Source organism: Vipera ursinii (assembly GCF_947247035.1).
Source record: "Vipera ursinii genome assembly, chromosome: 3".
Taxonomy (NCBI): domain Eukaryota; kingdom Metazoa; phylum Chordata; class Lepidosauria; order Squamata; family Viperidae; genus Vipera; species Vipera ursinii.
This window is the reverse complement of record NC_139516.1, coordinates 140154959-140168562: the sequence shown is the minus strand read 5'-3', so window position 1 is coordinate 140168562 and position 13604 is coordinate 140154959. Positions and strand designations below refer to the sequence as shown.

At 41.1% G+C, this 13604-nt stretch overlaps 1 protein-coding gene across 1 annotated transcript in view; it reads right to left on the bottom strand.

Annotated features, from left to right (window-relative positions):
- Positions 1-6027, bottom strand: part of TNFRSF11A (TNF receptor superfamily member 11a) — a gene marked incomplete at its 3' end in the record, with an annotated part of 42522 nt that extends 36495 nt beyond the window's left edge. Inside the window, exon 1 of the mRNA XM_083357341.1 lies at positions 5563-6027. Coding sequence (XP_083213467.1) covers positions 5563-5625 — 63 coding nt within the window. The 5' untranslated portion in view covers positions 5626-6027. The remainder of the gene's footprint in view (positions 1-5562) is intronic.
- Between the last annotated feature and the right edge of the window lie 7577 nt (positions 6028-13604).

Sequence of the window (13604 nt, the reverse complement as noted above, 5' to 3'; positions counted from 1 at the left end):
AATATTGTTCTTCATGCTCTCTATAAAAAAAAGAATGAGGAACTTATTGTCAGGATGTGGTTGAATCCAAAGATTTAGTAAGACTCAGGGAGGAAGTAGTGACTTGAATTGCTGAAAGCACATATAACTTTAATTATTAATAATACAAAGAAATTTTGGGAAGGCATAAATTTTGATGTCCTTATCTAAGGTTTAAGGTTTATTAAATTTATATGCCGCCCTTCTCCCTGAGGACTCAGGGCGGCTCACAACAATAAAAAGTTAAAAGATATAAATACAAAAATTAAAAGAGGATTAAACAATATAAGAAATAAGAACAATTTAAACCAATAAAAAACCAAATTTAAAAACCATGATCAGTCCAGACCCGCTTGTTGGAATAACCAGGTCTTTAGGTCAGGGCGGAAGGACCGAAGGTCCTGGGCCATCCGCAGCTCCGGGGGCAGTTCGTTCCAGAGGGTTGGTGCACCCACAGAGAAGGCTCTCCCCCGGGGGTCGCCAGCCAGCATTGCCTGGCCAACGGCACCCTGAGGAGGCCGACTCTGTGGGAGCGAACCGGGCGATGGGAGGTTGACATTGGCAGCAGGTGGTCTCGCAAGTATCCCGGGCCTAAGCCATGTAGGGCTTTAAAGGTGATTATCAGCACCTTGAATCGCACCCAGAGGGCAATCGGAAGCCAATACAGCTCACGCAGGAGTGGTGTAACATGGGAGTATCGAGATACTCCCATAAGCACCCGCACGGCTGCATTTTGCACCAGTTGAAGCCTCCGGGCGCACTTCAAGGGCATCCCCATGTAGAGAGCATTGCAGTAATCCAGGCGAGAGGTGACAAGGGCATGGCTGACCATGCATAGGGCATCTCGGTCCAAAAAGTAGTGCAACTGGCGTACCAGGCGAACCTGTGCAACAGCCCCCCTGGTCACGGCAGTTAGATGATCTTCCAAATTAAGCAGTGAATCCAGGAGGACACCCAAGTTGTGGGTCCTTTCTGAGGGGGGCAATAGCTCCCCCCCATAAGAAGAGATGGAACCTGTTGGACAGTACGAGATGCCGATATCCACAGCTACTCGGTCTTAGAGGGGTTCAGCCTGAGTCTGTTCCTTCCCATCCAGACCCGCACTGCCTCCAGGCACCGGGACATCACGTCAAGGGCATCAACATCAAACAAATAAAAGAAATAAATCTTGCTTCATGCATTCCCTTCTTAATTATCAGAAGACAACCCATTATGCAAAAATAAAATAAGCACAAAACCTAGAAGGATTTGTGGAATGAACAGAAAGATGAGGATTTCCAGTCATTCTCTCTTCTTATTCCAATGCAAAAAAAGCATATTGTACTTCATATTTCATCCTTGACCTTGAGATCAAAAGAATATAATGTGGAGATACTGTATTTATGAAGAGTTTTCTGCTTGTCATCTCTTTTCGCAGTTAATTATAAAGCCAAGATGACTGACACTGATGGTCCAGGCCCTAATGTGTAAGAGAACATGTTATGGCCCTTAGTGACATACTCTATTACACATTATTTACTCTTTCTCACACAGATATTACAGCTGCTGTTGCATATTTTTCACTATTTGGCACAGTCCAACTGCAACAATTACCTCTACAGTCCTGCACTTGATTATATCATCACTAACTGTACCTTAATTATAAGGCTCAATTAATACAGTACGGGGAGTGAAATTTAAAAGTCACTATAAATTAATTAATTAAAATCACCTATAGATTAATGTTGTTCTATTCTGGATTGTTTCATTTTATATTGCATATTTATGTGTGTTGGAAGGAGCTTTACCAAAAGAATCAACTCCATTGCAAAATGTGCATTCTGATTGCACATTAATGAATTCAATCAACAGTTTCATAAATAATGTGGGATGTTTCAGCTTCTGCAAATTTAAGTTTTAAATGTTAGTCTTCTCTTAATAATTACAGAATACTTGTATAATTTAGTAGTTCACTGAACTCTGAATCTGGGGAACACTTTCAAACTATTATTAATCACATTGCAAGTTAATTACTTACTTTTATCAGCTTTCTAACTGTTGTTCTTATTAGCTTTCACAATTCTTAATTTTTATTGTATCATTACTACATATACATACATATTCATGTATACAAACTGAATGCTTTATATCTGTATTTTATGCATATGGCAAGACTAAATATATCAATGATAAGGTAAAATGGAAAACAGATGATTGTAATATAATATGTACCAATGTATACAGAATAAAAATAATATAATTATGGCTTTCTGTTCATATATGGATAAAATAAAATAAACAGGACTCATTTGAGATGATGGTTTTGGAAATAAAGGAGGAGCCAAAAGTAAAAAAATAATAGAGGTATGCAAAGATCCAGATTCAAAAGGCAAAATGTAACTCAGAATGTACCTGGTCACACATGTATTTAAAGTGGCTGACTCTTCCTGTACCCATGAACATGCCCTCTACTGGTGACACACAATTCCGAGAAAAAAATGTTTTGGGATTACGATATTCTCAACACATTCACAGGTGCTCCAAATCATACTTTGTCTTTCGAATATATATATATATATATATATATATATATATATATATATATATATATATATATATATATATATTTGTGTAAATTATATATATATAACAGTGTAATTACACAACAGTAATTGTAGTGAATTTTTAAGAGTCCCAAGGTGAAATGTTGCGATCTTGATATTCATTGAATTTGGTTTTCTTCTTGTAGACTTATCCATACCTAACATTATTAATACCTCATTAATGTCAGCTAGATTGGTAGGGAAATATCTCCAAGAAAAATGCCAACACTGCCATATCCTTGAATCTTCATATTTCATACTCATTATATGTCTTTCCAGAACAATATAGAGTATATTGGTCCAGTACTGACTCTTGAGAGGATAAGAAATACTGCTGAGATATATTACAGATAGGTGGCTACATGTGATGTACAGTATAGTTATCGGCAATATTAATAGGAGAGGTGAACACAATTACTTCCTGATTCACAGTACATGCTAAACTAGTAGCACTACTATATACTGTTGTGAGTTGACTTCTACTACACTTAAGAAGCACAAAAGTGTTTAATATTGTATAAACCTGACCTTTACAGAAGAATAACTTTGATTTCTTCTGAATTTCTTGCAGATTATCACATTCAATCCAGGGCTGCTCAAACTACTTCTTGAACATTTTAAAACAATAAAAATCACATTTATTTTTTTAAAAAATGATTGTGATGTAGCTGAGACTAATACAGTCAAACCTCAGTGAGAATGAAACAAGAGACTCACCCATATATATATATATATATATATATATATATATATATATATATATATATATATATAAAATCTTAATGTTTAAATACAGAGTTTAGTTTACAGGGTAGCTTCCCAAGGGAAGTGGTGAAAACCACATCAGCAGAGACTTTTCCAGCTGGAAATCTGTTCCTAAAGACTGGTAGGAGTGAAAACCACTGCTGGGTGAACTATACAGTGTTCCCAATGAAGGTTTGAAAACACAAACATGAGTACAGTGAGTGGATAGCTGTGCTTTGTATGCATTCTAATACACTATTTTTCATCATGTGCAAATTATATTCTGCAATACTGTAATCTTTCACTATAAAGCTTTACAGGGTGCACATATCCAGAGAAAGATGGCTAGGAATGGCTTATTTTTCTTCTAACTTCAAAACTTACTGAAGTAAAAACACTAGCATGAGGTTTTAACATGAGAGCTGAAGGAAATTGGAAACCTTAAAAAGACTGATTTCTTTTTTTTTAAATTCTCTGAAGCTTATTATGCTACTCTTTGCAGAATATATGCTTCTGCAGAAGAGGGCTTTTGATTTGCTGGAATAAATCTGTGCTTATTTGATTCATTTGAGTTCAAATCCTTGTTTTTTTTCCCCTAATTGGTTTATACTATTTGTGTCTCCATACACAGCACGTAGGGTCTATCTGAAGAAGGAGGCAGTCCAGCCAGAAGAAATTATTTCTCCCCCTCTCCCCACTTCTAATCCACTCCTCTACCTTTACAATAACTGGAAGAAAGGCCAATTTGAGCATTCAAATTAATTTCATTCAACTTAGTGACCTGGTTCTCATACTTTGCTGAGCTAGTTTCTTAAATAATACATAATCAATTGCTTTCATGTGCACAACATGCTTAACCATCAATGATGGATGGCAAACCATTATAGCAAGGTTTGCACAGCACATGAGGCTGAAATGAACAAACCAAAAGTACGGTTTTGTACAGTGTGTGCAACTATCCACTAGAGTTTATTTCACAGAATATTTGTTTAGGATACCAGCACTAATATCATACAATATGGAACTGATTGCCCAGATGTAGTTAGCTGAGATCTGTTGAAACCAATGGGAAAAGCTAACAATTACTGCTTTAAGTCCCATTAATGACAGTAGGACTTAAATGCAATGATTTCTCCCACTTTTACCTTACCTATAAGGATCTATGCAAAAGCAAGACAGGAGTTCAGTGGGAGCATGGGACACTACATATCCTCTTCAAGACCTGTTTTCTTTGTTACCTTCTGGGAGGAGGCAGAACATCCAGATTCAGTCATAGTTTTGTTTCATACAGTATTAACCTTGTGAACATTAAAGCTTCCTCCTTCCATTATGTATTCAAGATGGTTGAATATAATATATAGCAGAGGTCCCCCAAATTTTGGGCACCAGGGACCGGTTCCACGGGGAGAGGTTTTTCCGCGGACCAGAGGGTGCATGGTTTTGTGTTCTGCTTGCATCCCACGGACCAGTTGCTGGCATGCCGTAGCCCGGTACTGGTCCATGGACCAGGGATTGGGGAGCCCTGGTATATAGTATGTTTAAATGTGTGTTATGTATATGTACAGTTTGAGAGTAGGCAACTAAATTTCATTTTTAATGTGTGCCATTGTGCCCACAGTAAAAAATGACAGTAAAGGTCCGTCCATCCATCTATCTATCTATCTATCTATCTATCTATCTATCTATCTATCTGTCTGTCTGTCTGTCTGTCTATCATCTATCTATCTATCTATCTATCTATCTATCTATCTGTCTGTCTGTCTATCATCTATCTATCTATCTATCTATCTATCTATCTATCTATCTATCTATCTATCTATCTATCTATCTATCTATCTCGCTGTTATTTGCACCATATACAGGTACAGCCCACCCTTGCCAGGCTTCGCACAGCAATACCTTGGGTGCCAATGTAAAGCCCCCCCCCCCTCCAAGTCTGCTATGTTACCTCGGCGGCACATAATCAATCTTAATCAATGTAAAGAAAGACCGACCCCACGCTCGCAATACAAACGCGCGCTATTTCCAATGAAGACCTCAGGAAAGCGGACTGGTCTTCTGTGCGTTTGGGAAGCCGCTTGTAAAGAAGCTTTCGAAACGGACGGCCGCCAAAATACAATCAACCCAGTGGGAGCTCGATCGAGGAGGTGCGAGGAAGACAAAAAAAAAAACCCACACACGCGCACACACACACACACACACCTCCGTTCGTCCTTACCTGCACGTCAGGCACCACACTGGCGAGAAGAAGCAGCAGCCAGCAGCTCCGCGGGATTGCCATGTCGGTAGAACCGCCGAGGCTGAGCGGAGAGAAATTCCCACAAGCCCAGGCGCCGAACTGCTTCTCCCTTGGCTCGAGCGCCAGCCCCGACCGAAGAGAGGAAGGCGGGAGGGGGAGCCCGCCTCCTCGGCTTCAGTGGCCCGTGCGGATTTCCTGAAGGGCTCCAGTGGCCGCGCTTGGTTTGGAGGGCGAAGGCGGAGTTTTCCCTGTCAGGTGCCCTGGGTGTGTGTGTGTGTGTGTGTTCGCGTGTGTGTTCGTGTGTGTGTGTGTGTGTGTGTGTTTTATTTATTTTTTATTTTTTTTATTTTAATTCCATTTATATCCCGCCCTTCTCCGAAGACTCAGGGCGGCTTACAAGCTTAGCAGTAGCCTTCATTCTATGTATATGCCTGCTTATTAGGGCTTTCACACACACCCCAAGCGGCATTATTACAAAGTCAGCTTAATAGCCCCCCAACAATCTGGGTCCTCGTTTTACCTACCTCGGAAGGATGGAAGGCTGAGTCAACCTGGAGCCTGGTGGGATGCGAACCTGCACTAATTGCAGGCAGCTGGTGTTACTTAAGGAGGCATTACCCCACTGCTCCACCAAGGCTCTTATGTATATATGGATCTTTGGTCATTCGGGTTTTTCCCCAGGTAGATTTGAAGGTGTAAGAGCAACGTCCATCCGTCATCATCAGGCTGGTGGCTTCAGCTTCCTTCTTCTGAAGAAGGAGGAGAAGAAGGAAGCTGAAGCCACCAGCCTGATGATGACAGATGGGATTTCGTCGAAACGTTGCTCTTACACCTTCAACTCTACGTGGGAAAAAACCCGAATGACCAAAGATCCACATACAAACACGGATTTGAGGGGCTGCCACAAAGAAGAGGGGGTCGACTTATTTTCCAAAGCACCAGAAGGCAAGGCAAGGAACAATGGAGGGGAACCAAGGCAAGGAGAGAAGCAACCTGGAACGAAGGAGAAACTTCCTCACAGTGAGAACAATTAACCAGAGGAACAGCTTTTGCCTTCAGAAATTGTGGGTGCTTTGTCACTGGAGGTTTTTAAGGAGAGACTGGACGAGTCACCTGTCTGAGAGATGGTATAAGGTCTCCTGCTGGAACAGGGGGGTTGGATTAGAAGACCTCCAAGGTCCCTTCCAGCTCTATTATTGAGTTTCGTTCAAAGTCTCACTAGTTGCCAGCTCCAATTGAGCTTTCCCTTTTTTTCAAAATAAAATAAAAGAATATGGCCACCATATGTTCTGCAGTTCCGTTACTGCCCTTTGCTTTTCCATTATTTCCACTTCTGCCCTCTGACTCTGGTCTGCCTCTGCCAATAAAAGGGGAGATAAACCCAGCCTATTGTTAAAGGGTAACATCCATTTGTTGATGAGGTCTGAGGAGTTGATGTTCTTTGGATTGTTTTCCTCAAGCACAAAAAGAATGAAATGGTCTCTGGCTGTAGGTTGTCTCTGCATTATCTCCTGATCTGTGGTACAAAGTGATTTTCTTTACTGTCTCTCCGACCTTTGAAAGATTTTTTGTTGCTTTCCAGTTAGGGCCATATTTTGAGGGACAGGTAGATTTTGCTTTCTCACAAACACCATTAGTGAAGAAGGGGAAGATAATCATCTGAAATGCACTGTATGATGGTCACTGCTGGCCTTAATGCACTTCATTAGATAACTAATGTTTAGGGTGACTTGCTCCCTCCTTAACCAGGAGGTGAGAGAGGATCCCTTACAGGGACGAGCCGAGGACTTTAGTCATCATCTGGCGGACAAAATCGCTCGGATCCGGACCGGCCTGGACTCTGACTGGGCAGAGTCTGATGTGGAGGAATCAGGCGGTCTTGAGCACGTTATCTGGACTGAGTTCGACCCTGTTTCCCCTGATGATGTGGACAGGATCATGGGGAGACTGAGCACCACCACCTGTTTGTTGGATCCGTGCCCCTCCTGGCTAGCTTATGCAGCTCGGGAGGGAACACGAGGCTGGTTCCATGCAGTAATAACTGCTTCTCTGAAGGAGGGTGTCTTCCCTGCCGCCTTGAAGGAGGCGGTGGTGAGACCCCTTCTCAAGAAGCCTGCTTTGGACCCGGCTGCTTTAGACAACTACCGTCCAGTCTCCAACCTTCGCTTTCTGGCGAAGGTTGTTGAGAGTGTGGTGGCGCATCAGCTCCCTCTGTTCCTGGAGGAAACTGATTATCTGGACCCGTACCAATCGGGTTTCAGGCCCGGACACAGTACGGAGACGGCATTGGTCGCGCTGGTGAATGATCTCTGGAGGCCAAGGGACAGGGGTTGCTCCTCTGTCCTGGTCCTATTAGATCTCTCAGCGGCTTTCGATACCATCGACCATGGTATCCTGCTGCGGCGTCTCAGGGGGTTGGGAGTGGGAGGCACCGTTTTACGGTGGTTCTCCTCCTACCTCCAGGGCCGCTCGCAGTTGGTGTTGACAGGAGGGCAGAGATCCGCCCCGAGGTCTCTCATTTGTGGAGTTCCTCAGGGGTCGGTCCTCTCGCCTCTCCTGTTCAACATCTATATGAAGCCGCTGGGCGAGATCATTCGTGGTTTTGGGGTGGGGTATCACCAGTACGCTGATGATACCCAACTTTTTCTTTCCACCCCGAACCAACCCAGTGATGCCCTCTCCGTGATGTCCCGGTGCCTGGAGGCGGTTCAGGTCTGGATGGGGAGAAACAGGCTTCGTCTCAATCCCGCCAAGACTGAGTGGCTGTACATATCGGCATCTCAGGTTAACCAAGTTATTCCACCGCTAACGATGGGGGGTGAGGTGTTACCCCCCGTTGATAGGGCTCGCAACCTGGGCGTCCTCCTGGACTCACGGCTCACTTTTGAAGACCACATAGGAGTCGTGACCAGGGGGGCTTTTGCACAGGTTCGCCTGGTGCGCCAGTTGCGTCCCTATCTGGACCGAGACGCCCTACGCACAGTTACTCATGCGCTTGTGACCTCCCGTTTGGACTACTGTAACGCTCTCTACATGGGGCTGCCCTTGACCACTCGGAGGCTTCAACTGGTGCAGAATGCGGCCGCGCGAGTTGTAATGGGGGTCTCCCGATACTCCCATGTAACACCTCTACTCCGTGAGCTGCATTGGCTTCCGGTTGCCCTCCAGGTGAAATTCAAGGTGCTGGTTATTACCTATAAAGCCCTACATGGCCTGGGTCTGGGCTATTTGAGGGAACACCTGCTGCCGGCATCAAACGCCCTTCGCCCAGTACGCTCCCACAGGGAGGGTCTGCTCAGGGTTCCGCCGGTAAGAGATTGCTGGCGGGTGACACCCAGGGATAGGGCCTTCTCGGTGGGAGCGCCTGCCCTCTGGAACCAGCTGCCAGTGGAGCTGAGGACTGCCCCCGACCTCCGATCATTCCGCCGGGGCCTGAAGACCTGGCTCTTTGAGCTCTCGGGCCCAGGCGGAGGAGAAATTTTTAATTGGGGTTTTAAGTGTACAGGGTCAATTTAATATTTTTTAATTTGGTTTTTTAACTTTTGTATGGTGGATTTTTTAATTCCCTGTAAACCGCCCTGAGTCCTCAGGGAAAGGGCGGTATATAAATGTAACTAAATAAATAAAATAAAATAAATAAATAAACTAAGAATCACCAATTATTTAAGGTAGCTGTTGACTATATCCTTGAGTGAGAGGGTGAAGCTTCCTAAGAGGGAGAATTTGCAGCTTGTGTAAGGATATTTGTTTCCACATGAAGTCTTTAATTGATTAGTCTATATTTAATGAATAGAATAGAATAGAATAGAATAGAATAGAATAGAATAGAATAGAATAGAATAGAATAGAATAGAATAGAATAGAATAACTTTATTGTCACTTTGAATGTACACTAATCGGCATACATTAAAATAAAATTTAATTGCATTCAGCTCTCAAAGGACCATCACCTCCAATATACGCTACATAAATATGACAAAAATAAATAAATAAATGCAGAATTATGCATATACCTACATATATTATATGATACAGAGAAACAACAGTCTAGTTTGGGTTATGTATACATGTGCATGGTGAGAAAAATATCTTTACCAGACGAATGGCATAAGGAACAAAGCTATTACAGAATCGGTTAGTCCTGCTAGAAATACTTCAAAACCTCCTCCTAAAGGGGAGTAACAGAAACAGACCATAAAGTGGTTGTATGGGATTGCTATCAATGCTTTGAGCTCTAAGCATGTAGCATTTATAAGCAGCATCCTGAATACCAGGAAGCGAGCTTCCTATGATCTTCTCAGCTGTCCTTACCGATCTCTGTATGGACTTTCTATCTGAGGCACTGCTGCCACCACACCAGACAGTGATGGATTAATGTTTCAAGCATATCTCACATAGATTGACATCTCTGTATGTATATACACATGCAAGACACATATTCAGTCAGGGCTTTTTTTCTCATAGAACGCTCAGAACGGAGTTCCGGCACCTTTTTTGGATGGAACCTTGTAGGGTAGGCAAGGCAGGTTGTATGACGTGTGAGTTCCGGCACCTTTTTCTTTTACAAAAAAAGCACTGGTCATAACAAATAGTTTAGATGCTTCTTTCACATGCATACTAATTTATTCGGTACTTTGGATAGAGTATGAGTATTTTCTGACTCAGGCTACTTCCAATGAAGTTCCCAGAATTGCAGTTTGAACAGTGTCAATGTCTTCCTCTTTTTTTACATACTCAGATGATTCTGCAATTTAAACCTATTAGTTGCTCAACCCTAATTTAGTCTGTGACTCTCATTTTGAACTAGAGTTATATACACCTAATTTTTTTTAGATTACTGACTGTAGATACATTTAATATTTTTCCAAGTCTAATTTCAATATTCTAAAGAAGTATCCATAACCTTTGTACACTTTGCTTTACATATTAATTGTAATTAAAATGCCAATGAAAACGGTGGGGCTTTCTTGGTTTTGATCAGAGTCCAGGAATGGAACATGGTCACCTGTTGGAGTAAATCTATATCAAGAGGCTTCTGTGGGAGGTGGAATGAGGCCTGAATGAGATACAGGTTTTGTAGTGTTGCTCCAATAAATGTTCACAGACGAGGACCATGGGACATAGGGAAGCTAATGTAATCTTAGAGGTAGGCTAGTGTTATGGATTCATTGCTTTAACATAGACCCCTATGCCATGATTAATATCAATGGCCTCAGCTTCGTCTTTTCCATATCAGTAATGATTATATAATATTAATTGTACAATTATAAGCATGCCTCTCAATATTCCCACACAGAGCAGTATGATAAACATGATATTGTTAAGGAAGTAATTTTGAGAAAAACCTAGAAAGCATATAACAGGGGTACCATCTGTAAACGATCCTTAGCTTAAATATAAACTTAGCATTATAACAAACACTAATGTCTTGATTTAAAGATAAAAAATAAATTTTGACCAACAGAAGCCATTTAGTTCCCAAAATGTTGAATTCTGAGATCTGACTACAATTTGCATTATTTTGTTATTTTGTCCAGTTGATTCTAATTTTCATAATACAATTTGCTTCTCTTAAATCAGTGCACTTTTCTATTCAACAGCTTTACAGTGTTAAATATATCTGTTTTTAGATAAATGAGAAAATTATTCAAATTACTAAGGACAGGCAATATAATATACAAAATAAAGCACCATTAATCTTACATTTATTATTAAGCATATTGTTTGGAAACAGAATTCTATGGCTAAACTATATTCTATATTCTGTAAACTTCAGGAGAAATGTGACATAACAGACTCTTTTGTATCTTAACAGTTGTTGTAGAAAAAATACGTTTTACTGCCTTTTGCAGTTAAGTTTTTCTTCACTCATCAGTTTTTCAAATTGTGGGAAAAAGAAGGAAGTTATTCAAAAGCTTAAATTTATCGTTTGATTATTCTTCCTAATTTTCAAAAAATCATAGCTACTGTTTTAATATATTACCAAGTGCCCCTGATTATAAAATATGGCAGAGACCCTTGACATTTGAACTGTGATTCCTTTCCCCAACTTTGAAGCATATTATTAGTTTATAAAATTAAATGTAAACTATCTCGCCTGCAAAATACTTTACTTGCTGAGCTATTAATGTAATGTTTCAGAGGCCAAATTATGTGAGAATGTTTGATACAATTTTAAAAAAAATATTTTTATTAGAACAGTGCTGCTCTTGCTGAAAAAATACTTTATCTCATTGACAGCTGATTGATTATGGTGTTGATTCAGCAACCACATAGATTGATTTTCTCCAGGAGGATCTATCCTGAACTTGGTCCTTCAGGTCTTCTATATAGTGTATCCACTGAGTCCATCCACCTTGGAAATAATAATAATAATAATAATAATAATAATAATAATAATAATAATAATAATCATCATCATCATCATCATCATAAATTGGAAGGGACCTTGGAGGTCATCTAGTCCAACCCCCTGCTAAGGCAGGAAACCCTATACCATTTCAGAAAAATGGCTGTCCAGTCTCTTCTTAAAAACTTCCAGTGTTGGAGCATTCACCACTTCTGGAGGCAGGTTGTTCCACTGGTTAGTTGTTCTAACTGTCAGGAAGTTTCTCCTTAGTTCTAGGTTGCTTCTCTCCTTGACTAGTTTCCATCCATTGCTTCTTGTTCTGCTTTCAGGTGCTTTGGAGAATAGCTTGGCTCCCTCTTCTTTGTGGCAGCTCCTGAGATATTGGAACACTGCTATCATGTCCTCCCTTGTCCTTCTCTTCATTAAACTACACATACCCAATTCCAGCAACCGTTCCGTATATGTTTTAGCCTCCAGTCCCCCAATCATCTTTGTTGCTCTTCTCTGTACTCTTTCTGGAGTATCGACATCTTTTTTACATCATGGTGACCAAAACTGGATGCAGTATTCCAGGTGTGGCCTTACCAAGGCATTGTAAAGTGGTATTAGTACTTCACGTGATCTTGATTCTATCCCTCTGTTAATGCAGCCTAGCACTGTGTTGGCTTTTTTGGCAGCTGCAGCACAGTGCTGGCTCATATTTAAGTGAATGTCCACTAGGACTCCGAGATCTCTCTCACAGTTACTACTATCGAGCAAGGTACCACCTATACTGTACCTGTGCATTTGATTTTTCCTGCCTAAATGTAGAACCTTACTTTTTTCACAATTGAATTTCATTTTGTTAGATAGTGCCCAGTGTTCGAGTCTGTCCAGATCCTCCTGTATCTTAAGCCTATCTTCTGGAGTATTGGCTATTCCTGCCAGCTTGGTGTCATCTACAAATTTGATGAGTTCCCCATCTATCCCCTCATCCAAATCGTTGATGAAAATATTGAAGAGCACTGGGCCCAGAACAGAGCCCTGGGGCACCCCACTACACACTTCCTTCCATGTAGATGCAGTTCCATTGAGGACCACACGCTGAGTACGGCCTGTCAGCCAGCTACGAATCCATCTGGTGGTGATGCTATCTAACCCACATTTTTCTATCTTATCAAGTAGTAGGTTGTGATCTACTTTATCAAATGCCTTACTGAAGTCCAAGTAAATCTTCTTTTTTCTTCTCTTTCTTTCCACTTTCCCCAGCATTACAGATGTTTCCAAAGTATGCATTTGCTTAATGTGTCCAAAATATGATAATTTGATCCTTGTCATTGTGCCTCAAGTGAGAAAACTCACTTGAGATTTGTTCTATAATTTATTGGTTTGTTCTCTTGGTTATCCATAATAAACTAAGACAAGTCATTCAACACCTAAATTTGAATGTGTTCAATATGCTCGTTTCTTCAAAGTCCTTCTTTTTTGCTTCTATAGAGTGTTACAAGGAAAACTATTGCCTGCATGGTAGATGACCTGCACAGTCCCATCCAATTCTGTTATTCTATGTTCTGTGTTCTGGTTGTTCTAAGTATAAATGAAACCAGGCATCTGAATATTTTTCCCAAGGCTTTAATTGTACTAGGTGCTAGTCTGCATCATATTTCTTCAATACTGTTACTTTGCTGTTTTC